Source organism: Cinclus cinclus, chromosome 4, assembly GCF_963662255.1.
Source record: "Cinclus cinclus chromosome 4, bCinCin1.1, whole genome shotgun sequence".
NCBI classification, from domain to species: domain Eukaryota; kingdom Metazoa; phylum Chordata; class Aves; order Passeriformes; family Cinclidae; genus Cinclus; species Cinclus cinclus.
The window spans coordinates 29,989,443-30,015,801 of record NC_085049.1 but is presented as its reverse complement, the minus strand read 5'-3'; the positions used below and the strand labels follow the sequence as shown (position 1 = coordinate 30,015,801).

The window sequence follows — 26,359 nt, the reverse complement described above, 5'->3', positions numbered from 1 at the left end:
CACCTTGTTCTAGGCTGTTGCATCATGCCTTAAGGTAAGTATATTATAAGTACTTTGTCTGTGGGCTTAAATAAAAGTTCACCATGCGGCTCATGAGTAGTGGTCTTTTCTGTCTGCAACCATGGTGACAAAATTGTAGAGGGAGTATATCTGCTGTGAGAAGGGGTATCTGTCACAGAAAAAAAATGAAACTGGTTAAAAACCTGGAGCTCTACCTCATTATACTTGCTTCTATTCCATTACAGATAATTATATTTTCCTTACAGTTTTACATGTTTGGTATAGGGGCGTTTTTATTCCTGGTCTAGCTTCATACACAATTCCAGATCAGTTTGTATTATATTTGCAATTTATAGAATGCACTGGAATTTTCTGGTGGGAAATCGGCTCCCTACAAATAAGAGATGGGTATTTTGTTCCCACTGCTGCCACAGAAATAGGCTGTGTTCTACTGTCTGTAAGTTTCAGTATTGCTAGAGTGGTTAATTAATGTTTTAAAACATTAAGTAAAATAACTGTTACAGAGTTTCTTAAGTTTGCAACAGTTAAGGCTACTTGTGCTTCTGCGTGGGAGTCTGTGTAACTCGAGTTCCCAAATTTTTATATTAATTTGTATTTTTATAATAGTTACTTTTCTGTGGGGTGCTATTACAGTTGCCAGCAACAGGTGATCTTTCCAAAACTGATTTTGTGATCTTTTCAAATTCCTTTGGGAAAGTACTCAGTATTTCCTTTCTGTTCCCTGAAACTGGGCCAGCCTAGGACTATCTTGATTTATGATTAGCTGATTCTGTTGCTCTGTCATATGGTAGAGGTGTGTGCACGTGTTATCAGCAGTTTGGGTATTTAAAAGGCTGTTTGTGGACACACTGTAAGTTTTCAGCCTGAGTTCAATAGACAGTTTGTTCATGGCTAAGGAGTTGTATTCTATGATCTGAGGTGTTTGGAGAACCCATTGGCATTAGCTGTGATAAGGTTTGATGTGACAGCCTGGGACAGTCTCACAGTTCTCAGAAGTCCCTCTCATCCTGCTTTGGGAGCTCTTTCTTCATCTGCTGGGCAGTGCAGGTTCTGGGATACCTGGGACCCTTCTCCCATTGCTTAGCTCTTCCTTCTCTCAGTTTCCCTCCTCTGTAGATTTCCAAGGGAAGCATTGTAGTAGGAGCCTGCTGGTCAGATGTGGTGTTCTTCTTAGTGTGCCATACATATTTCCTCTAACATTACAGATCCCAAAGGAAGACTGGAATCTCCTGGCATTTGTGTGTTACCTCAATTTAATTCGCAAGCCTGGAATCAGCTGTTTGAAATTTCATAGGTTTTGTTCCTGTATTTGCTACTGAAAAATTTCCCTCTGTCACTCTTCTGTTTTAGGCACTGACTGATGGTCTAATTTTGACTTCTTACAATTTATTGTTTTTTAAATTCAGCATCCGACCTTCCCTCCGTACGCCATGAGGCAGTACAGGCGTGGCTGGAGACGGTCCCTGGAGGTAGTTTGGTGATGTTCTATGTATTCCAATGCACAATAACCCTGCCCCCTCTCTTCTCCATGCCTTCAGCAGCTGAGCTGGTACTTTAACCCTGGAACTGATGGCCCTGTCGCTACTGCATGGGGGGACGGGGAGTGTGCATGTCCGCATTGCTCAGGCAGCCCCTTCTCGCATGAACCCCACACTCATCATAACCTCTGAAGGCAAGCCAAGGACAGCTTATCCTGGGTAATGCAGGAACAGAGCAGGGATCCCACTGAGTGCTTTCGTTTGCTTTGTAAACTGAAGATAGGATCTGTTTTTCTTCCCCCAGCCCTTAGACTAAGAGAATGTGGGGCTTTCTTGCATCTGAAAAGTTAAGTGACAGAGAGTGCTTAAAGGAACTGCACTTCTCTGTAGCAACTGCGAACTGTAGTTATGTGGTGAAGAAAACAAGAAGGAAGAATAGATCAAAGCTAGGATCTTTAGGACTAGTGGTGGTTGTTGTATCTCTTTTGACCTGGTGTTGACATAATTCAGGAAAGCCTCAGGAATGTTGAAGGATGGCAGAGCTCAGCTGATTTTTTTTTTTTTTTTTTTTTTTTTTTTTGCCTGGTCCTCTAAGCTCTATTACAAACCGATGAGCCTGAAGATTCTGGGATGACAGTGAGGGAGTTGTGTAAAGCTGTGAAGGTGTCTAAATTAGTGGAGCAGTCTGTGCTAGGTAGTTGATCTACAGCTGGGTTGTTTTTGGCACATCAGAATAGCCAGCTTGCGTTAAAACTTTGCTTCTGCTGCTGCTTTGGCAAGTCAGCAGTGTTTACAAGGTGTCTGCACACGATGCAGGCTGCTCACAGCTGCCAGCTAATACGAACCAAGTGCTGATCCCAGTTTCTGGCTGCTGTAGTGTGTACCTTCTGAGTTCTTGTGTGACAGCTTTTGGCCTTTTGCTCCTTATCCTAACTGCATATATGTATATGCACAGTATATGTATCATATAACCAGCCACCTGCAAGCTTCCTGTGTCCCTCAGAATGGGATCTATCCCTGCACCAAGTTGTTACTTATTGATGCATCTGTTATCTTCCATTGAGTTTTTTGTACCCAACTATTTAAAACCTGATTTTCTCCTCATTCTCCAACACAATCTGTGTGTCATGTCCATTCATGGTTTCTGAATCTGAAGACCCACACATACATGGTGGATTCAGATACTCTTAACATCAGTCATGTTTTTTGCAAGTTTTGATTAAGATTACTCACATTTGCTGTTGCCATAAAGCCATTCGATGACATTATCATTTCCAAAATAACATAAGCTGTTGCATACCTAAGCAACAATCAGACTGGGACATAGTTTGGTTTTGTTCAGTAGATTGACAAATGCTCCTGTGGGCGGTCCAGCCTTTGCCACGTGATTCAGTTTTCCTGTGCTTGACATTGGTAGGGGATGGATTTGATAATTCTCTGATGTAAAGGAATAGGCCATTATCACACATGAGTGGAACTGCCTTTCCATGGTAGCTGACAGAAAATAAACTAATCCATGTATTTGTCTATCTGAATAATACTACAGAGTATGCCAAAAAGGAAATTCTTAGGTTGAAGGAAGAAGACAAGCCACCTGCTGAAGGCTGTCTTTTGAAATAAGCAAAAAACTGTATTAAAGGAGAGGCTGCAAGACTTTAATTTTAGTGAGGGTTAGCTTGTTTTCAAGATTGTCTTAATTAGCAATGCAATGGTATAAATAGTTCCAAGAGCCACATTATCACTAGAAGATAAAAAGGATCAGGAACTGGAAGTGCTCACTTTTTAAAAATATTTAAATTATGTTTAATGGAAATGTTTAGCCAAAAAAGAAAAAAAAAAGGCAGCAAATTGTCTATTGCACAGTTGTTGTTTTTTAAAGTATAATTTAATAATGAGGTTTATACTCACACTTTGGTCTTGTCTCTCCTCCTGTAATTAAATCCTGTCAAAAGCAATCATGTCAGATGTCATAGTTTTCAGAGTTACAAATTCAAGAATCTCGTCTTTATTTTGACCCAGCATATCAAATTGTGATGTGTAAATGAAAAAAGAAAACAACATTTTGAATATCTAGTTTGAATTACTTAAAAGTGTTTCAATTATTGATCCATAACAGAAAAAAGGTTTTATATATATTATTTTAACGATTTGACAGTATCTCAGTTTGTGCACTAGTCATTTGTACAGCATGTGCATTTTCTTAGACCTTATTGCCAAAGACTGCTGTAGCTGCACAGTTAAGCACTTTCCAAGTGTAATAATGGTCAGTCCTATACCTAGACTCTGTCTTGGATTTAGCCTCAAGGCCAGTTTCAATTTCAAGATGAGCAGTTCTGGTTAATTGTGAGGTTTCAGTTTTGACCTAATACACATGCGCTATCAAGTGGTGGTAACTGTTCTGTTGTGGTAAAGAAAAAACTAAAATCTCCCCAGAAGAACAGTAACCTTTATTCTGGTTTGATGTCCTCACAGTCCCCTTCTAATTTTTGAGAACATCCATTGCTCAGAAAAGCCCTGGCAGCTTTCACTGCAAGTGCCTTGGAGACTCCACAAGGGCAGGCATTCCTTGATTTGCTGAGTCTGGAAGTGTCACTTCACGATAGATGTCTCTCCAGGTGACACATTTCAGGATTTCTTGTTTTTGACAGTAATTGGTAAACATCTCCAGTACAAACTGTTGGTACAGTTCAAAATAGAACTTGTTCACTGTGTAGTGTTTGTTTTCTTTTCTTTTTTTTTTTCCTCAATATTTGAATATATTCTAGCTCCATGTGAGGAGGATAATGTGGAGGATGAGCTGGGCACAGAGCCTGCAGACACAGAAGGGCAGGCAGGTGAAGAGGGAGACACGGGTGCAGAGCTGGACGATGGTAGGGTACCACTGTGCAGTCTTTAAACCTGTTGTGTGAACAGAATGTATTGGCAATGAACACTTTGCATGAGGGTACTTAAACCTGGTCTTATTTTTAGAGGTGTGGGAGTTTGTTTCAAATATTTGAGAAGGAGCCAGGAGTGAGGGACAAAAAGAAAGAGAAGAACCTCAATGTCCTGGATTATGTAATGATTTTCTCATGTCCTCTCACTGCATGCCTTGTGTCTGTATTCAATACTGATCCTGATGAATAACAGAAATAGAATTAAATTCGTGAAAGTGTTCCATAATGCTGTCAGAATCCTTCCTGTGCTACTGTAAAATTAACTGCGTATGGCAGAAAACACAGAAAACTCCAGAGAACTGATAAGGTAGCGCTTCAGTTGCTGAGTTAACTCTTTGTATTAACAGTCCAATCATTTACTGCTTTCATTTACTGTTTAAATGACTAATTTTCACACCATAAAAAGGAGTGAACATTTAAGTGTTCAGGTTATGAAAGTGGTTGTGTGTGAATAGAAAGTAGTATGTCCTGATGGACTTGTATCCAAGTTCTCTTGGTTTTTTTCGTCCATGATCAGACGACATCGCATCTGATGCAGAAGCAGAGTTTCGCTTGCGTCAGGCTGGTGTAGAAGGACCAGAACTAAAAGTCTCTGAGGATGAAGAAGATGAAGAAGCAGAAGAAGAAGAAGAAGCAGAAGAAGAAGAAGAAGCAGAAGGTGCTTCTCGCAGTGTGACAGAAGGTAATCACTCAGTGTTGTTAATTGCATTGGAAATAGTCAGTGCAGTCATGGATTTAGTAGATAAGTCTCTTGGATTTGAACCATCTTACTATTCTCAGTGGCATGATCTGTGCTTGCATTAACATTTTGAGAAGAATGCTCTGAATCAGTTAATTGCGGTTTTAGAGAACCCTTCTAATTGCTTTTTCTTGTAAAAGTTGTTATTTAGAAGTGTGTACCATTTTGGACATTTTAAATTTCTTGTTGTGTTCCAGATGTCCAGTCTAAAATTTGTCACTACTTGCTGTGTGTAACATTAAAAAAAAGAGGTAGACTATTAATGGTTTATGTATTTTTGGAACATTTTTCCTTTCCTTAGATCCATGCAAGCCATCAGTCCCTATCCAGCCCTCTAGTGACAGTGTTCTTCCTCTGTCTCCAGCTGCTAGTCCCAAAGCAGAGCAAGCAGAGGTAAGAGAGTGACTCATGGACATTTTCTGCTTAGCACCTGTAGTTCAATAAAGCAGTTTGTTGAATAAGCTAATGAGGCCTGACAGCAGTCTGCTCTCCTCCTTTCCTGTCTCTAATATTTATGTTGATCTTGAAATCTGACTTCAGTAGGCTTAAAATATAATGTATACTATTTTTCTTTCCTGTCTTCAGAGTGCAGTGGCTCTATCACAGCCACACAAGTTCCCCTCACAAAGCCCCAGGCAGAATTATACAGGGTATTTTAGCAGGTATATGTGATAAATGTAGGGAGCCATAAGTAAAGTGTTTCCTGTTTAGCCTGGTCTGGCTGTCTTTTATGTGCTGTACAGTTGCAATTGAAAATTAGAGTAGTAACCAAACCAGTACTTCTTTATTCCAGGGTTCAACATAGTTCAGCTTAAGGAAGTGAGGCATGTTGTCAGCCCTGGCAGGCAGCTTGCAGGTGTACTGCAGTGTGTAAGAGCTTAAGAGCTGGAAGTACATGGCCCTTAAAATGTTCTTTTGGTATTTTGGTTTTTGGTTGGTTGTTTTTTTTCTTTGTTTTTTTTTTTTTTTTTTTTTTTTTTTTAGGAATTGCTAAAATGTATTGGAGAGTTTTGGCATAAACCAGTTTAATTTTACAGTGGGCTTAGTCTGGTTTGCTAAAAGCAATTGCTGATAACATTCACTTTCTATTAAAGTTTGTTTTTTCAATGGCCATCTAAAGATTGTATCAGACACAGTTATTGTTTAGCAGGCAGACTTTTGGACATTAAATTAGTATTATGATACTTGGATGGTTTCCTTATGTCTATCTTTGTTTAAAAAAAAAAAGAATTGTATTTTCATGTACCTAGTGATTGTTAATATTCCCCTTTTTCATTTTTTCTGTAGGATGCAGAAGATCCCCTGGCTGAAGTATGCCATGCAATAAAGTCCCCAGAGCCGCACTTTTTTCCTGAGCCTTTCATTCTTGAGGGAAGACCAAAGGATGACATTCCCAAAGACAGGAAAGTTAAGAGCCCTTTGGCGCCACCATCTCCAGTGTTGTCGCAGCCGGTTGCATCACCAGAAGCCATTGCACCCCCACCACTAGCAGAGTCTCAGCCAGAAGCACCAGCACTGCCCTCACCCCCAGCATCTGCTCAAACACCTATCTGTTCCCAGCCTTTACCTTCTGCTGAAACATCCATTTCATCCCCAGTGGAGCCTCCAGTGTGTTTCCAACCTGTCCCAGCCTTAACATCTACTCCTTTAGCCAAATTGGCCCTTAGAGGCCAGGATGGGCAGGTGGAAAAACTGAGGAGCCCTACCACTGCAGAAGAAGCCCTGAAACGGAGCAGCCTTGTAGAGGAGTTCTGGATGAAGAGTGCTGAAATCCGGAGGAGCTTAGGGCTCACCCCCGTGGACAGAAACAAACGCTCAGAGAGCAACTTTACTGTGTCTTCTCTGGAGACAACTCCTCAGAAGACTTTCAACAGCAGGGATATTTCGGGGGATGAAAGGATCCATCCTGTGAAACCCCAGCCTGCCCCAAGAAGACAGGGACTAACCAAGCTAGAAAATGAGCAGATTTCTCTGCTCACTCCAAAGTCTCCATCAGAAAAAGAGCTAAAGATTTCCAGTGAAGTACGGGGAGATGTATCTAGTAGCTCTGGGCTTGGTCTTCAGGAGAGCTCATCTAACATGAGAACTATGGCTAGCCAGAGCTTCAACACTTCTGACTCCACCATGCTGACTCCTCCATCGAGCCCGCCCCCACCACCTCCTCAGAATGAGGAGCCAGCCACACTGCGTAGGAAGAGGTACCAGGCACTCTGGCAGAATGAGGTTGAAGCTAGGTCACCTCCAACACCAGCATCAACACCTCCTGCTCCCCGACACCAGGAGCCAGCCCCTCCTGCCAAGGAGTGCCCCCCAGCCAAGAGAGACGACGTGCGGAAATCGTTCGCGGAGAGCGTGGATGAAATTCCATTTGCTGATGATGTAGAAGACACGTATGATGACAGGACAGAGGACTCAAGCCTTCATGAGAAGTTCTTTACACCTCCTACCAGTAGGCCAAGGCCAGAGAAACCACATATTTTGCCCTTGGTCAAAGAAAATGGTGGTCCACCCTCAATGGAAGGACGGGTTCACCAAAAGAAGAGAGTGTTCCCTGACATTTCTGTGGAAGCCAAGGAGCTTGCTGAGGAAAGAATGAGAGCCAGAGAGAAGTCTGTCAAGAGCCCAGCACTACGTGATGCCATGGCTAAACAGTTGAGTAAGATGAAAGATATGGAGATGGCTGCTGCTACTGGGGCCACAAGGGCAAGAAAAGCATCTTCTATGCCCTTGAAGACCAAAGAGTTGTTTTATGACTCTCCAAAGCATTTGGCCTTGAAATTAGCAGAGGGATCTGCACAAAAACATAATTCTGCTACTGAGAAGTACTCTACTCCTCCTGCTGATATGGCTGGACCTGAAGGGTCTGTCAGCTCTTCAGAAGGCTCCAGTGGGAAAAGTAAGAAAAGAAGTTCCCTCTTCTCACCTCGTAAGAACAAAAAGGAGAAGAAATCCAAAAATGATACCAGACTTTCTGACAAATCTAGTGGTGGGACAGAGGAAGCAACAAAGCCTAGGTCGTTATGGAAGTCTGTTTTCTCTGGATATAAGAAAGACAAGAAGAAAAAGGCTGATGAGAAATCCTGCCCAAGTACTCCCTCAAGTAATGCCACTGTGGATTCTGGCAAGCACAAACCCTCTCCACTGATTACAGTTGCAGGTATAACAGATAAGTGCCTCTGCACGGTGCACTTTTCCTACTTTCCTGAGGTATCCTTGAAAGTAGTTTTGGTTTGCTTTATCATTCAGCTGCTGTGCTGAATGCTGCTGCTCCCCAGTGTCAGATGGGCAGAGAGGGGTAAGTGCTAGGGACTAGATTTGTGTCTCTGCATGTTGACAGAATCCACTGAAATAAATGGAACCCTGACTAAAAGCTTAACTCTCAATGTTGAGAAATAAGCATTATTTGTTGGAATTTGTGACATTTCATCCCTACATTAAATCTGATCTTCATCTTTTCTTTGGCTGATGTATTTTTCTTTCTTTCCACCTGGCTCCATGGAAGCTGAAGACTGCAGAGATACTGTTATTCCTGTTCTCAGTAATCTGGTATCTTTCTGCTGATCTCTGAAGGAGGGATTTGGCAGCCTCCTGTAAATATTTCACATGCCCGCCAGTTGCAGGCAGAGATGTTTGATGGTGACTTGGGATACAGTAGAGAAATTACCTATAAATGGGATTGAAAGCAAATATATTACATTTCTCTGGCATTGTACAAACAGCCAAAGTAGAGCCAGTCATTCCATGTGCTGTATCTATCCTAAGAGCATTGATACAGCGCAAAAAGACAACCATGGCCATTATTTCTAACAGCATTCAAAGAAAGTGATGCTCTCTTAGAACAGCTCAAACCTCATGCTGATCATTCTGTGGAGCAGGGCTTCTTTGATCCCTCCCAAGCAAAACAACTGACATAAAAGAACTGAGTATTTTTGGTGCTCAATCAACCAACCTACAGCTGAGCTCTGGAAAGTTTGCAGAAAAGATCATTACTTCTCTAACTTCCCATTTTTATTCCCAACTTCACAGATTTACAGCTCCGTCAGCACCTGAGTTTCTCAGAGGACTCAGACCTCTCCAGTGATGATATTCTGGAACGCTCCTCCCAGAAATCCAAACGAGAGGTACGTAGGTGGGAAATGCATTCTGGATGAATCTAGCACCATTCAGATCACAGACTCAGAGAAGCACATCAGGAACTTAGATGATTAATGTTATTTTTACTCTTTCTCCCATGGAACAGGTTTCCCTGTAAGTTGGCTGACTGTCCTATGTAAAATAAGATGGTTTCACTTGTTTTCATTATTATAGGCTACTCTCCACCATTATTACAGGAGGGGTCCATTGTCTCACTGTCCCATTACTTTACTGGACACTAGAAGGAGACTGATTGGCCTGTATTCTCCTGGGTATTCCTTTTTCCCCTTTTTAAAAATGGGATTTTGTTTCCCCTTTTCTAGTCAGGGGTAACTCCACCAGACTGCCACAGCTTTTTAAATATGGTGGCTGGTGGCTTAGGCCGTTTCTCTGCCAATTCTCTCAGAACTTGTGCACCTGTGGGTGCTTTAGATGTTCTCAAATGTGACTTTGTCCTTCACAGGCAGTTCATTTTCCCAACCCCTTCTATGACTGGGATGGTGTGGCAGGAGCCAGTTGCTGGTGAAAATCAAGGCAAAGTTAGAGTACCTTAGCCTTTTCTATATCCTGGATGAATAGGTTTCCAATTTCCTTCTGGAGAGGGCCCATGTTTTCCCCAGTCTTCCTTTATCACTGATACACCTACAGAAACTTTCCTTGTTGCCATTGATGTTCCTGGCAGATTTAATTCTGTCAGGGCCTTAGCTCTCCTAACCTGATCCCTGACTGTTTGGAAAATTTCTCTGTACTCCTTCCAGGCTACCTGCCATTGCTTCCACCCTCTGTGGACTTCCTTCTTCTGTTTGAATTTGTCCAGGAGCCCCTTGTTCACCCACACAGACCTCCCAGCGTTTTTGCCTGACTTCCTCTCTGTTAGGATGCATTGCTTCTGGCTTTGTAGGAAGCACTCCTTCAATGTTAACCAGCTTTCCTGGGCCCTCCTCTCTCCAGGGCTTTATCCCAGGCCACTTTACTAAGCAGATCCATGAAGCCAAAGTCTGCTCTCCTGAAGCCCAGGGTAGGGAGCTTACTGTGCACCCTCCTTACTGGCCTAAGGATCTAGTTATAAGGGTTTGGTTTAATTGCATGCATTTATATGTGGAAAATGTATGGTAAAAGCAAAGTTTCAAAGCTAGTTGTTCTTAAACTATTTGATTCAATTTTAGAATGTCACTATTAGTACAAAAACAAGGTCTCCTGGTTTCGGGCAAATTATTTAAGGAACTCTTTGATCAAAGTAAGGAAGAATGCTACTTTCATTCCTGAGAGCCTCTAAGCTCTGCTAGGTAAAACTGGCAAGGTTTGTAGGGGTACGTAGAGATTTTATTGAACTCATAGAACACTAAGGTTCTTTTGGTACACCAGAATGAAAACTGTGTTCCCACTGTTCTTTCCTGGTGGTGCCTGGTTAAAAAACCTCAAGAAAAGAGCCTCTGGGAAGGAACTGTCATAGGCACAGTGTCCTGTGCCTCCTGACTCAAACCTGTCATCCCATGTGCACAAATCAATCTCAGATGCCAAATTGATCCTTGGCTGAGGTGGCAAAGGTGTGGAAGTACTGCAAATTGAAGTGTCATATGAAATGCTTTCTAAGCATATATAATAGAATGAACTAGAATAACTAATGAGTGAATTTAAGGCTGGTGGAATAAATTGATGAACTAAATAGGAATTTCCTGTATTTACTTATCTCTCTTTTAATCTCTTTCCCTAGTTGGTCTAGATCTCATCTGAGAGGAAGATTATTTTGTTTTTATTTTATTCCCTTTTTTTTCTCTCCCCCTTCCATTCCCCCTTGCATGCCCTCAAGGCGTTTCATGAGAAATTCTGCATTTTCCAAGAGATGCAGAAGAATGAGGTACCTGGAGCCACCAGAGGACAGATACCCAGTACTTGGGGTTCAGATAAGAGTTAAAGAGTTTTTGGTCTGCCTTGATTGTAATTTTTTTTCTATGCTGGGCCACTTAGATTTAAAATGGCTTTTGCAGAAAGGAAGATCACATCTCTAAGCACAGGAGGGGATGGCAGCTGACAGTGAAAATACTGAAAATACCTCACAAGTTCTTCCAAGGGTGTGGTGGTAGTGTCTAATATTTGCTCATTTGCTGTTGCTGAAATTACATAAGTATTTATTCACTCAGCATCTGTCTGTTTTCATAAGGATAGTTTTGAGAATGTATTTATTTAGACAATATGGATCTGAAAACTTGACTTACCTCATTTTGTTGCATCCTATCCAAGGATGTAGAATATACATGCAAACACTGGAATGCCTTGTTGTCAAAAGAAATGTAACCAAACTTGGAGTCTGACCAAGCTGGGTTTGTACTGGTTTGGGGAGGGAGTTGTATTTTTTTAAGTTATAACCTGCCTGCTACTTTATATGGGTAAGAGCTGACTTACTGCTACTTAACTTTTATGTGAACCCCTTCTTCAAACTGAGATCCTGTTCATGCTGCTTTTTTGGTAATGTAGTTAGCTTGCTTCCCAGACAGCCTGCTCTGTTTAGCCTGTTCTTTGTGATCAGCAGTGAATTAATTCAGTGTTGCTTAAGTGGTTTCTTTCAAGAGAAGCATCTTGTAAACAATTGCTAATGACCTGTGGGTGTTGTGTTTGTAGGTGTGTTGTCACCATGTGTGTTTGTCATTGCTCTGTACAGTTGTGGTGTCGTGCTCAGGTGTTCACCACTACAGGTAGCTTGCTTTTTCCTGGAGCCCGCAAACATGCTGGTGTTGTTCTCTGGCTTCTCATTTGTGACTGGTTTTAGTTAATTGAATGTGAGAGTGCAAAATGCTGTCTGCCCAGAGTGGCACAATGCTTTCTGGACTTCATTATATGGAGGGAAACTTAGCTCTCTTCTTAGCAAATAAAGCTAAGTGCTTTACTTGCCTTATATTTGGGTACAAGGTAGCGTAGAATGTCCTCGGCTAGAGTAAGCAGTGACTTCCCCTCCTTCTCCTGTTCCTTTCCCCCTCCAGTTTTAGCTCCTCAAGGTCTTTGGAGGCTCTCCTTTTAGACAAGTAGGTTCCATTACTGCAGGACACATAACCAGCTCTGAGCCCATCTGGTGTTTCTGAGTTCACAAAGCAGTGGATAAGATTTATGATGTTGGTTAAATGTCAATTATAATTTCCATGAAATAGACATAATTTAAAACTGTGGAAGAAACACAACTCCTAAGAGAGCCTGTAAATCAGAATGTAAATGCAGAGTTGTATGACATGGTTGGCCAAGCCAACCAAATATGTTCCAGAAATAAGCCATTATTCCAAATTTTAAGCCAGAATTTCATACCCATACAGGTAGACAAAGGCCAAATACTACCTCTGGAAAAAGGTATTTCCAAGTTGACTATCTTCCAGGAGGCTGCCAAAACTAATTGCATTCAGGAAAGTGCTAGAAACTTGATTTTGTGGCCAGAAGTTCCATTGTGCTTCATCAGTGTGGGTCACGTTCAGCATTTGCACAATTTCGTTTCATGTAAAAACCACTTTGTTTTATTACTATGCATCTGTTTTCAATGTTTAACTGATTTTGCTTCATTTTGTGCGTTTATTTTTTTTTATTTTTCTCCCTTTACCATCCCCCCCTTTAAAGTCGATCTATGTACCACACGCCTTGGCATTCAAGAGATCATACTCGTCAAAGGTAGTGTCTCCATTCCCACTAGTTGGCCATTGTTGCATTGCATGTCCCCCTATACATTAACCCATTGAATCCATAGCTCTTCACCACATGTGCACTAACATCAACTGATTGTGCATGCCTGAGATGTTAGCAGACATGGGCAGCAAATTCTTTGTAGAGGATGTGTCCTAAAAATGCATTAAGCTCCAAAATGTCTGGTTGGAATGCATGCGTTTATCAGTGCACCACTGTACAGTGATGTGAATGATCTATGAGCTTCAGAACAAATTGGTCTTCAGGACACTTAAATATCTATATTCTTCTTTTTTAATACTTCACATGTGAGTGCAAATGAATCATCACACTTTAATCAGCAGCTTTTAAAATTGCTGAGGTGGCTCAAATCTTAGTGAAATTCTGTATCAAGCTAAAATCCAGGCAGAAGTTGCTGCTTTCTGAAATTCTTATTGTCTTGTCTTTGCAGTCACAACAGTGTTATATGGGCTAGAAAGGTCTTGTGCTCTGTCACTTTACCTTCTAATTTGAGAACCATTGTGGATTTGTGTTTTTAAAAAAGGAAGAGTAAAGTATGAGCTTTTGGAAGCTTTAACAGTGGTGTTTGCCTGTGACCTACCTGAGGGATTTTTAATTAAGCTGTGATCCTACCTTAAACTCTGTTCACTGAGGACTATCAACAGAGGTAAACTGACCAATGTGGCAGTACAATAACTAGATCAAGCAAATTTCAGGGTGATCTGAAATAACATTCAGTTCTTGAGGTTTACAGTCCATGGAGGAGATACCTTTCCAGAAGTGGAAGATGCATGTTTACAGAAGTCCCTTAAAGCTTACATACATGTTCATGAGAAAAGAGGCTTTTTCTTCACTGTAGTTTACTTAGTGCAGTTGTCAAGTTTTTTTGACACTCTTAAAGCTCTTTGAAAGTTTTTCTAGGCTATGATATATCCAACTAGTGTATCTGGAAAGATCCTAAACCAAATTTCAGTAATGTTAGAAAGATATATTCTCATACTAGTTTCACTGACAGAAAAGAAGAGGAAATGCCCTTCTATTTCTATAAACACTGATTTTTTCCTCTTTTGGATGGCTTCCAGTGGTGCAATATACTACATTAGTTTATAGTAATTTCTTAGCTTACACTGCTGTAACTGTTCATGTAGACAAGCCTTTACCCACTTGTAAAATGAAATCAAGGGGAACCTTATCAAGATGAACCCTCTATATGTTACTTGTTGATTTATCTAAATCCATTTGGCTGAATTAATTGAGAAATGAAAATTACTGAGAATAAAAACTGCTTTGATCTTTGGGAAGGGGTTTCATCTAGCAGTGGAAAGCAGGGGTGGGATGTCATATAAAATCACAGCTTTGCAGCTGGCTTAAATGCTTCTTCACTCCTGATTTGATCCTGAAAGTGTTGCTCACTGCACTGTGAACACCTTTGCCTACAGAAGCTTGACTTGACACAGCCATGGCAAAGACAGAACACCTCCCTTCTGAGATTTTTTTGGAAGAGAAAATGGTCATCCCTGCCCCCATATCTCTGAGCATTTCAATAAGATCTGCCCGTGTTTTTCCTTCCTTCAGAGGGCCTACACAGAAGAGGAGCTGAACGCCAAGCTGACGCGGCGAGTACAGAAAGCTGCCCGCAGACAAGCCAAGCAAGAGGAGCTAAAGAGGTTACACAGAGCTCAGGTAGTGTCTCACAAGCCTTGTGTCATGGCACACAGATAACTGTTTAAAAGCACCCTGATCCTGACATTCCTGTGAGTGTATCAGAACAGAATCCTCTTTTTCTACATGAGTACTCCTGCTCCCTGTTTCAAATTTCATGTCATGCCACAGGGAAGTGAAGGATGGCTGAAACCTATCATGAGAATTTTACGGTGAGAAAAATCATGCCCATAACGCCTTTCTAGCTGGACATGGATGAATCATCATGGAATGGTGATAACTCAGATAATGCCTGATGGAGCTGCACCTATCATTGCTTTGCTAGGTTATGCTGGTGGTTGATCTGTTATAAAATTCTTTTAATTTCCAGAGAGTCTGCTGGAAAACTGTTGACATCATCTACAGCTGATGGGATTTGTCAAAAACTAAAGGCTCAGCTGACTGAGTAGCATCACCCTTCACTTCAGTGTTCAGGAAGGTGATAGGGGTTGTAGCAAATACATGAATGTCAAGGTGTTTGCAGATTTAAGAGTTAAGATACACCAGGGTGAAGAGGATGTTGTCACCAGAATTTGTGATGCTTGCTGTTGAAACAGGGCATTGTTGAATACAAATACTTGTTTTTGAAAAGGCATGTCTGACTGAAATCTCTTAGTGCTGGATGTGTTCTGCTGACTGAGCAAGAGAATTGCTTTGGTGAGGTTCTGCTCATTCTTCTCTGAACAGATTATCCAGCGGCAGTTGGAACAAGTAGAAGAGAAGCAGAGGCAACTTGAGGAGAGAGGAGTTGCTGTGGAGAAGGCCCTTCGAGGAGAAGCAGGTATCCATCACAACGTAGTCTGGTTTTCCATGTTTTCTTAGCAACTGCTTGTGCAGTAATCTGTAGCTGTTTGGATTTTAGAGGCATTTGGACCATTATAGTCTAGAGACTGAGCCCAATGTGAATCTATTCTCCCTGTTCTATCTTTTTTGAGACCTTGCTTTTCCTGTATTTCTTTTAATTCTGGGACTTCCCTGCTGGCAGAGACTTAGTTCATTTACCTTTACCTGAGGCATGGGAGGTAATTCTCCAGCTACTACTAATGGCTGTCTGTTTCTGCATATTACTGGATCCTACAGCTAGAAAATTGCAGGGGTTTCTCAGCTGCCATTCACACAAAGTTGTCACAGTAAGACAGCCCTGTTTCTATGTTAAGGAAATAATTGTGAAACTGTATGTGCTTTCTCTATTGTGTTGGATTATCAAGGTAGTGTCCTTACAAGGGACCATCACAGAACATCTTCCTCACTGCACAGCCCAGCACACTGGTTACTTCCGACAAAGTTGTGCAGAGTAGAAATGCACACGTGTACTGAAAGGTATCCACGTCAAGCTATTAAAACAAATGTTGTGTGTACTTGAAATTAAATTAAATTAGTATCATTTGATCTGGCAATCATATGAGTGGAGGAGTACCTGGTTCAGATAATGCTGATAGTAGTATAATGATTTGGGAAAAAAATCCTCAATTTGCAAGGAGTCAAATATCCAACAGGCAAATGCAGTGTGTGTATACCTGACAAGGCCAGGATTATGTACCTGACCACAGGGGTCAGAGTTCAGAAATGGCAACCGTAGAAGAGGTGTTTGGAAAATATCTGCTTGTTCCTTGAAGAGCCACATCTATGCCTCTGAAGATGGAGCTTGATTAAGCATTGAGGGCGCATCAGAGAAAAGTCTTTTGTGACTTCCTGCCAGTTACTACTCAGTCAGAGTTAGGTATGTCTGGTGCTCCATAACAGTGTGCCAAAGAAGCAGGACTGAGTGCTTACCAAAACAAATAGGTACTACATGTGTGAAGAACAGTCTTGAGGACTTCAGTGTGTTTATGATCAGGCTGTCTTTTTTCATTTGTGGAATCAAAAAAATATGCTTGTGCAAATGCCTGTCATTGCAGAGCTGCCTCCTTCCTTATGCTGTGTGTTCCTCTGTAGCCCTGCTCTGTTCTCTGGCCTGACAGTAACTGCACTTGTTAAACCCACCTCCATTGTTTCTAATGGTTCTTTTCCTTTTGCTTCTTTTCATCAGGAAGTCCAATTAATCTTGATTATTGAGCTGCCAAACGACTTTCATGTAAGACATGCCAGCGCAAGTGAGAAATCTTAGCAGCTGAGATAATATTCATGATAGAGTTTTCTCACTAAAGAATCATAGAATGCCTAAAACACGTTCAGACAGGACAGACTATGACCAAGAGTAAGAATTACAATCTTATATGGGAGACTGCAGAATAAGCCTTTGGATAAATAGCTTCTCGCTCCCAGCTCTCTGAAATGGAAGCAGCCTTAGATGAGCTTATGTATTTGTGAATTTCCTAGAAGAACTGTGAAATTGTGTGTCCTGCTTTGCAAAGGTTATCTGTTTTCTTCAGGAAGTCCCTGCAGTATGCTTTGCTCTTGCAAAATATTTCTATCAACGGGGCGTATGTTATTTCTGCAGAAGCTTTACTCTGACATAAAGAATTCACCATCCTAAAATCTTCCCCTTATTTCAGGGGATTACCCAAAAACACATTCTGTTGAGGTGGGCAAGAAAAGCATGTTCTAATCTGTTTTGACTGAAATACAAGATAAAAGATCAATTCCATGCTTCACCTCACTAGGTCCTCTTGCATGGCCATAGAATCATTTAGGTTAGAAAAGACCTCTAAGATCATGTGTTCAACAATTAACCCAACACCACCAAGCTCACCATTAAACCATGATCCTAAAATGCCACATCCACATGTCTTTTAGATACCTCCAGGGTGGGGACTCCACCACTGCCCTGGGCAACCTATTCCAGGGCTTGACAAACTTTTCCATGTAGAAATGTTTCCTAATATCCAAGCTAAACTTTCCCTGGTACAACCTGAGGCCATTTCCTCCTGTTATGTTGCTTGTTCTGTGGGAAAAGAGACTGACCTCCACCTGGTTACAACCTCCTTTCATGAAGTTGTAGGGAACAGTAAGGTTCCCCCTCAGCTTCTTCTTTTCCAGACATTTTATATATGTTTACAATCAACTGAATTCCTTCTTTTTGAGATCTGTGGTATCACATTCCATAAAGTTAATTTGTGCCGGCAATATCCACTAATTATTCAAGAGGGAAGGATAATTTTTCTGTCTTCATTGACTATTACATTCAGCAAGGACTGCTGTATAAAGGTGTGGAGTCATGCTCTTGTCTCTGATCCTTCCTTAATGAAACCATGAAAACAAAAGTTCAAAAAGGGAAAGGCAGTGCGTAAAGTGGTGTTTCTATCTAAAACAAAAATCTCTTTATAAGGTTGTACAAGGAGAAAAAATGGGGGAGCTTGGGAGGTATGTCTGCTGTGCACTTACTTTGTCTACATAAATAGAGAAGGATTGCAGTTACAGCATCAAAATAATGGCTCTTCCATAGGCAGTAGCCAGTATTAACTGTTCTGGGACAATGTGTTAGGCTCTGTAATGAGTGGGATTTTCAGGTTCCTTCCCTGTAGGGAAAGAAGAAAAATCACTTACTGATCAGCATTTAAATATGACGTTTTGGGTAATGTTAATGGCAATTTCTTACTACTTAAAAATCCAGACAGAAGAAACCAGAATTCTGTAACTTGCAATGATTCTTTTCTTTTCTATTATGGAAAAAGACAGACAACAATCTGAACTACTTCCCTAGGTAGTTTATCATCTTCTAGCATATTGCTTCTTAGTTATCTTTCCTCTCTGTAAAGAATTGCTAATTTTTCTTTTGTAGAGGTCTTCCTGACTTTAATTCCTCAAATCTCTCACGTCTGGACCACTTTCCATTTTTAGAAAGAAGTATTTTTCAGTTCGACTGGTAAGGAAAAAAACCAGTTCTATAGATAAAAATTTTTTAACTTAGAATAATGTTTCTACTTTCTATCCATTTTGCATCACCATTAATATGTTATTGGCAAGTTACTTAAACTGCGAAGATTGTCAATAAATTCTTCACAGTGATGACCTGCTGAGAGGTCACAGATCCTAGCAATAGATACGAGCAGCTCAATATTCTTTCCAGGAATTTCACACATTATCTTCTGTTTTTCAAGGTGGAATATTTATAGGGCGATACTTGCTCTTCAACTAATCAAACTCAGAATCATTTTGGAGGTCACCATCAACTTTAATTCTGACAAAATAATTGTACCTTCTTGGCTACCTCCTTGTCTTTTTTTTTTTTCCCTATTGCCTCAGGCATGGCACAGTTGGTCTTTTATTCCTGCAAAAGCTGAATGGTCAATCTATCTTTTAGTTTCTAATTCAGAAAATCTCACTACCTATGATTACTTAATTGCCTTAATGTGTTCTCTGTGAGTATCTTTGAAGATCTCAGCCTTTGATAGTTGTGTTCATAGAAAGAATGAATGATTAGGAGGCTAAGCTCTATTTCAAGTGGCAGTGTAAGCTCTATTTCAGGGACAAGTTTGTCATACACAGGTGGTCTAAGCTACTGTCATTCTTTGTTTTCCTTCCCTCACTGCCCCCTTCCTATTGCATCATGGTATATCACTACAATGGAAAAGTGGGATCTCAATGAAGAATATTCTCAGTTTTCTGTGGTGTCCCAAGAGACCCCTTGAATGAGTTAATTAACATAATACAATGTTGCTAATGCAACAGTAGTTTGTATTATAGTGCATTCGCCTGTTTGGACATGCTGATGATTTGGATTTCCTCTGTGAATTTTTCCTTTTTTCAATCATTAACTTAAAAATATGTCAAATCCAAAATTTCCAGAACCTTTCTTTTATTCCTTCTAGGATAAACCTTGATAGTAATTTTTAAGAACTTGGAAAATATTTATTATCAAATCAATACTGAAAAGTTTAAGAGCCACCTCTTTACATCAAATGAATCATATGCAGTGAGAAATATTGCTCTCAGTACTTCCATCTGTCTCCTCCCAGTGAAATGTTCCACAGTGCTAGACTTGTAGTTCACCTGTCTCTAGCAGCTGTGGAAATGCTTATCTCTGTCCTGACAACTGCTGTGCAGTTCTTCCCTGGCACAGAGACTGCATCAGCAGGAGCACACAATCCCATCTTCCTACACCTGAGTGTTTGCCATTCGTGTTGGCTCTCAGTCAGTGCCTCCCACCTGTGTGCCATACACCATCCTCCACTTGCTCACCTCCAAGAAATCAACCCTTACACCTTTCCTGCAGCTATCCTAAGAAATTACACTGTTTCCTTCTGACATATTGCTCAGCTCCAAAGCAACAGGATTAATTCTGCTTTTCTCAGCAAGAACAGGAGAGACATCACTGACAGGTACTGCTGCAAACACAAATAGGTGAAGTGTCTCTGTGCAAACTTCTTGATTTTTCCCCCTGGAAGTCCTTGCCTGCCTGCTGGAAGTTTTCTCTTCATCTTCCCGATATGTATGTTTGTGATATATTTGTGTGTGTAAGTACATATATATATATATATATATATATATGTATGTGTATATATATATACACACAGTGAAAGAGAGAAGTAGTGTTTGTATATATGTGTGTGTGCCCACATGTATAGCTGCCTGTCTGTTTGCCCTTTGTTTCTATGTCTTTCTCATATATTGCTTTGATTGTATGGGGCTAGGGTGGGTATCTGACTCAATAACTCTTGTCTTCACCAATTCCTTGTTGTAGACTATTGGGGAGAGTCTTATTACAGTGACCTCATCGACTTGCATCTGGGTGGTATGTATGGCTGAACCTCCTGCTGACACTAACCCTGCTGACACTCCTCCCCACCCTCCCTTCACCTACTTCTCCCATCCTTGGCTCACAAACAAGAAGAAACAGCCCTTGCACATGAGTGATTATAGCAGAACCCCTTTTCCAGCTCAGGACCAGGAGATCCTGGCATGTGCCACAAACCATGTGTAAGGCTCCGTCTTCTATTTTTCACAGTGCTGATTTTTTCTAAATTTGCTTACTGTTTTCACTCCAGCCACCTTCCCTGCTAGCAGTAGGTGGTTGTTCTGGTTTTATACTTCTCTGAAAAGTCCAGCTCTATCACTGATGTTTTCTTCAGGAAAGTATTTTAAGGGGGGACAGCAAGAGCAAACAGCACTGTCAAGGATTACTCATGCTATTGCCTCTGTTTTGCCCTTCTGAGGCTTTTTTTCTTCCAAAAAATCCGGAGTGTGTTGTTGATCTAATAAAACAAAAATGCTCCCTCAAGGGACTTTGAAAACACTTGCAGATGATAGATACGTCTTCTTTCTTGTTTTGTCTTACTGTAAGGTTAGAAGAGAATCTGCTGTTAAGAGTTCCAGTCATTTTTGCTGGAATCCTGTTTGCATCATTACACAGCTATTAAGCTCCTTGCTATGCTATTGCTTTAATACCCCATTTAGTGCTAAACACACATTAGAGTGTTTAGTTCTCATTTTCAGTTCAGAGTGCGGTCATCACTCTATACCATGGTTCTGTACTTGCTTTAATTGATGTTACTTCCTGAGTCCCTTAGCAGGTGATTAACTTTTGGGTTGCAAATGACATTTGATTAGCTTTTGCCTATCTTGAAAATTAAAATTTCCTTTGCTAGTTTAACCACCCAAAATCTATTCTTAGGAAGTGAACATGTCTGTCTGTCAGCAGATCCAAGAGAATGGAAACTCTGCTCAGTTGCCTTGTTATCTGAGGGTCTCATTTAGTTTATCTTTCAGAGTAGAAAGTTGCTTCGTCTAAGATGTGGTTTTTTTTGAGGGACTGCATTGCAGGCTAGCTCTGCAGAGGAAAAGATTCACATGCTCTAGGCCTGATCCAAGACACATCCCTGGAAGTCTTCCCTGATTTCATTGCATTCTGTGTTTGATCCTCCAAATAAAATCTTGCCTGGGTTTTTAACAGCCATTTTTTTCCTGCTCCAGGGAGGCTGTCCTACATAATATCTACCTATACCTATCTGTTGTGAATTATTTGGGTCACAATAGACTTTTATTGAAGAACATCCACCTGAATTCAGAATATCCACCCAAGTGCAAGTTTCAGAGTGGAAGACTTTCCTCCTTAGTAGATCTATTAGTTGCCCAGCTCCCCTGTGCTAATTTTGATGTGATAGTCCTCTGGTAGCCCTGTGCTTCATTCACTGTTCAGTCCCTCTGGCATTCTTTCCTGGGCTATCTCCTGCAGGGAGACTTTGAAACCCTCTTCCTGATTTTGTCCACCAGGGCTGGCCCATACTCATATGTGCATAGAATAGGAGCTGTAAAAGGGTTGATGCTGAGTTACACTTAACAGATCCTTATCCCTATTTAATGCTATCTCCACTACACCTCTCCCTCCTCCTGCCTCTGCTCCCAATGCCTCTTTAGAGACAGCGATCCCATCAAATTCACTTATAGTTGCGTTAAGAAAAGCAAAATCATCTTCACTTAAAGGGACACTGTCACTTAAAAATATTTGCTGTTCTGCAGAAAATCTTAATTGAAAATGGAATTTACTGTTTATCTTTTTGAGTATTTGCTTTTCCATTTCTCTGAGCTCAGTCATCTCAGAGTGGTCATTTTTCAACAGGCTGCTTTTATTTATATGGTGACTCAGTCACTTGGGCTTCCAACAGTCATCGGCAATATTCATGGTTATTTTAAGAACAGTTGATACATCTTAAAGCTCTCTCAAATTTCCGCTCATCTCAAAAATACTGTTTTCAAAACAAATTTTAAAAAACCCCTGTATTTGGCAGTATCCCTTTAAATGCAGTGAGCCAGTATAGCCTGGAGTATGTGGCTTTATAGTATTACTTTGTTGCCTCAGTAATTTGCTTTATATTTGCTTTTGGGCCTGCCAGAACACTTCTGCCAGAAGGGATACATTGCTCTGGTGATACTTGTCAGCTCAAGTGGCAGATACAGAGCTCATCTTCAAGATTACCATGTCTGTACATGATGGTGGATCTGAGTGGAGTGCCATTAAAATCCCTGGAGGTCCTGCTGAGCACTGTGGGCAGTTTAGATGCTTCACAGTTAATTATTCGATCAGCAACACGTGTCTCTGAGGCATGGCCATGGCTCTAGTCATGCTGTCATAGAATATTAACAAAAATTGCAAAGCACTTTGGAAAGTTATCTGCAAACTGGTAATATTGACAACTTCTGCAGGGGGAGTGATAACTTCTGACATCCTGGTCAACTTCCAATGTGTAGGATTACAGATTACTATCTTAACTAGCTCCGTTGCTCTGCTCAGATGTCATAATCCTCTCTTCCTGTTCTGAAATGTTTTGTACTGTTGCTGTAATGCAGATGTTTCATTTCATGCTACAGATGGTCACATTTTAATTCTGAGTAATTATTGCTGTGTGTGTACATTGTATGTGTGGTGTCGTTAAAAGAACATTACAAAGGTTGCAAAAGCAACTGAAATCAAGACTTTATATTATATTGGTATATCAAGAGATTTATAACCTTCAGATCCACCGCAGAGAGCTGTCTCATGTCCTTATGGAATAATTGGTAGCAACATTAGGTTGTCATCTTCTGGGTAGATCCTTATGGAGATGGAATGGAACAGAAGCTGTGGATTTTATAGATGTTTGTTGGCAACAGTAGAATAGTGAGACTTGAAAATATGGATTCTGAGCTAGATAGTGGAGGGGTGTAGTGGTCTGGTGGATACACACTCTTTGCCCTTTTGTTCCCTCATTTGAGACAGTCCTTGTCCTGATCCTGTCTTATTTCATTCAGAGCTCCTTACCCCACTTCTGTTTTCATTCTCAGGTATTTAATTTTAATCCTACCTTCTTGACAAAAAAATCCTAGCATTCTACCCCTCAGAGCTCCTATTTCTCTCCACTAGGTACTCCTGGTCTTGTCTTCCCACTGACACAGTCTGCACAGAACAAATCCCAGCCTTGGACTTCTTCCAAATTTTTTGGGCTCTGCTCCCTCTTTTGCCCAGCATTATTTGTCTGTAAATTTTAGGTCCTGCTTTCTTTTCAAATCTGCCTTCTCTTTTCATCCCTTGCCCTTTTTTCCCTCTCCTTTGTCCATTCTCCATGAGTCACTTTGCCTCCTTAGTCCCAGCCTCAATTCCTCCTAACTCACCAGCTCCTTGTGTGTCTCTGGAAAGTACCCCCATAGTTTTCTCTGCATTCAAATGAGCAGCTTCCTTTTCCTTGCACCCAGCAGGGAACCATTAAGTAAACAGCCACACACGCCCATCTTGCTTTTTTCTTGGCTGGAGTATACCAAGAGAGGCAAGAAGGATGTAGGGAAGAGAGCTGGTATGTTTGACAGTGTCAATTTCAGACACGTTCTCCCTTCTTGACAAAAGTGTTATGCAACTTCATCTTTTTGGGTTTTTTTAATTTATTTAAAACATTTAGGCTTACTGTGTTCTTTGAAGTCTTGCAGGTCTAACTCTGCAAGGCACGAGTCTGATATATTCAAGTAGGATCAGTCCTATTCCTTGTGATTGGCAAACACAGCTCTTCTGAAAGGGGAGTGGAGTTGTAAGATAAACATTGTTTTCGAAGTCTGCAGCTGTTTTTGACACTGAAGTGAATTGGTAACTTGTTTTCTTTCCTGTGAATGTTGAGCAGGAAAGAACACTTGATAAGCAGAACTTGTTAAGTACCAGTACTTGTTAAGCAATTACTATTTACCTGCTTCTTTCTGCACATAAAAACAAGTCTTGGGAGACAGGGTTAGTGCAGGACTGTATTAATTCTGAGTGCATTCTGAAGTGCCTCAAGGTCTAGTAAAAGCAGAAGACTTCTGTGGAGTCATTTGTGTGTGTGTTCTGCTCCAATCATTGCTTTCCCCATTTTTTTTCCTTCACTTCCCTGCCTTTCCCCCCACACCCTTCCACTGGATAAATAAAAGTGTTTCCGTTTGCACAACACTCCAGTGCTCTGTGAGTTTTCCCCAGGCTTCTTCTAGTGATTGTACTGTAGAGGATATTGAGTTTGACCCAGATTTAATAAACTGTGATGTGCTTGCAGGACATTTGTCAAAGTCCTTGCTCTCAGCCTGCAGTTCTGTGGATGCTGTTCTCCAAGAATTGGCTTTCTGTATCCTTGGTTTTTAACAATGCTGCTGTTGAACAAGTTCACCAAATAGTAAAGTTAGAGTGCTTTATTTTTCAGTACTTGGATTTCTGACCATAACCTGATTTTTTCTTAAGGGTGGAAAAGAGGGCATTTACTGTGATCAGTGCTGTTTTTTGTTTGACTTACTGATCTCTTTTTGACTGATCCATATTTTTAAGCACTGATTTAAAATCAGAGCTGTTAGTATTCCTGATAAATAAGGGATGAAGTTTATTAGTAGAATAAATTTCTAAGGTCTCATGCTTTTAGCTTGTGAGGGCAAGTGCCACAGAACTGAGGTTGACCTCAGAGCTGGATTTCCTGTCTGGTGTTGCTGTTTTCCAAACCATCACAATTAGTCAACAATATAAAAAAAATCAAAGTCTTTGGATGCAAAGCTCTCAAAGGATATGATCCCACTTGGTCTTTGGTACATCTGTTCAAGTAAATTTAACTTGCAATGACTCACCACTTCTCACAAATCATCACAGCTCTCATATCAAAAAAGCAGTGAAGGGGATCAGTGTGAGCTGTAGCTTGAGGATAGTGGGGTCTGACACCCCAAACTTTGTACTGTGTTTTCTTCATCCTGATGGATCATTTTGACCACCGTGCTTCTGATTGTGAAGAAGTGTTATTAGAGCTAGAGAGGAAAAGGACAAAACCAGTCTGAAGAATTGCTCTTTAATCAACAGGTAAATAAAGATTAGAAAAGAATGCAACCGTCCAATTAGCTTCTGTAACAAAGAACAGTGTACTGTGGAAATGAAGGTATATTTTCATAGTGGCTGTACAATTTCTGGTCCTCGTTTTGAAGAGACTTTGAAGCTATGGTGTTTGTTCTTGACCTGGCTCTTGGTTTCCACCACTGTAGCAGTCTGCAATCTCTCAAAAGTACTGTGACAAACAAGGTCATTCTTGTGGCTTTTTTAGACAGGAGCGAGGTAATTCCAGTCACTTTGTTGATGGGATGTGTCTGGTGGACAAGGCAGAGCTTCTGCCTCTGGAGAATCTTCAGTGTTTCTCAGGAACTGGGGCACACTCATTTCCTGCCTCCAGGCCATGCTCTGGCTTGCCAGCAGCTTGGACTGATGAGCTCTGCTTCCAAAGCTTTTCACAAAAAAAACAAAAAACCAAAAAAACAAAAAAAAGAGTTGGTTTGTGGCACTGAAAGGGATCAACTCATGACTAATACAGTCTGTTGGCAGCTTTATGGTTCTTGTGAAAAAAAATTGTAATTTTCCAGAGGCTGTAGCCACACCTTAAACTCTTGCTGGCAGCACAGGAGGATCCTAAGAAGGGAATGCTCACAGAAATGGTTTTTCTCTTGCCTGCCAACTCCTTCCAAACAAACTGCTTCAGCGGGTGTTACTGCTGCCAGTTGCTCTTTCCATGTTGTGGGTGAAGACCTGTGTCAGTATATTTTTGGTGGTGAAGGAGACTTAAACAGAAAGGAGGGTTAGGTTTGTTGAGGTTTCTTTAATTTGCACAACAAATGGCTTTTTCCCTATCTGACTCTGGCTCCACATCCAGGAAAATTGTCATGCAATAATGATCCTATTTATAATTTAATGAAACTAGGAAGTGGTGATTTATCTTCTCTAAACAATGCAATAATAATAGTAATAATAACAGTAATAGTAATAATTACTGTAGGATTAGTAACGGCTTTTGGAG

The 26,359-nt window shown here is 40.8% G+C and overlaps 1 protein-coding gene across 5 annotated transcripts in view; it reads left to right on the top strand.

Moving 5' to 3' along the window:
- MICAL3 (microtubule associated monooxygenase, calponin and LIM domain containing 3) overlaps nucleotides 1-26,359 on the top strand; it is a 103,496-nt gene that overhangs the window by 66,142 nt on the left and 10,995 nt on the right. For 2 of the 5 annotated variants that reach the window (XR_009933154.1, XM_062491904.1), the window contains exons 22-30: nucleotides 1,428-1,490; nucleotides 4,265-4,369; nucleotides 4,953-5,117; nucleotides 5,476-5,567; nucleotides 6,462-8,331; nucleotides 9,201-9,295; nucleotides 14,544-14,651; nucleotides 15,357-15,450; nucleotides 20,293-20,343. Coding sequence is in view for 4 of the 5 variants with exons in the window: in XM_062491904.1 (XP_062347888.1) it covers nucleotides 1,428-1,490; nucleotides 4,265-4,369; nucleotides 4,953-5,117; nucleotides 5,476-5,567; nucleotides 6,462-8,331; nucleotides 9,201-9,295; nucleotides 14,544-14,651; nucleotides 15,357-15,450; nucleotides 20,293-20,343 (2,643 nt within the window). In the remaining variant the exon portion in view is untranslated. Of the gene's footprint in view, nucleotides 1-1,427; nucleotides 1,491-4,264; nucleotides 4,370-4,952; nucleotides 5,118-5,475; nucleotides 5,568-6,461; nucleotides 8,332-9,200; nucleotides 9,296-11,118; nucleotides 11,167-12,905; nucleotides 12,957-14,543; nucleotides 14,652-15,356; nucleotides 15,451-20,292; nucleotides 20,344-26,359 lie in introns of all 5 variants that reach the window. The other 3 variants (XM_062491903.1, XM_062491906.1, XM_062491905.1) reach the window with 3 other exon arrangements.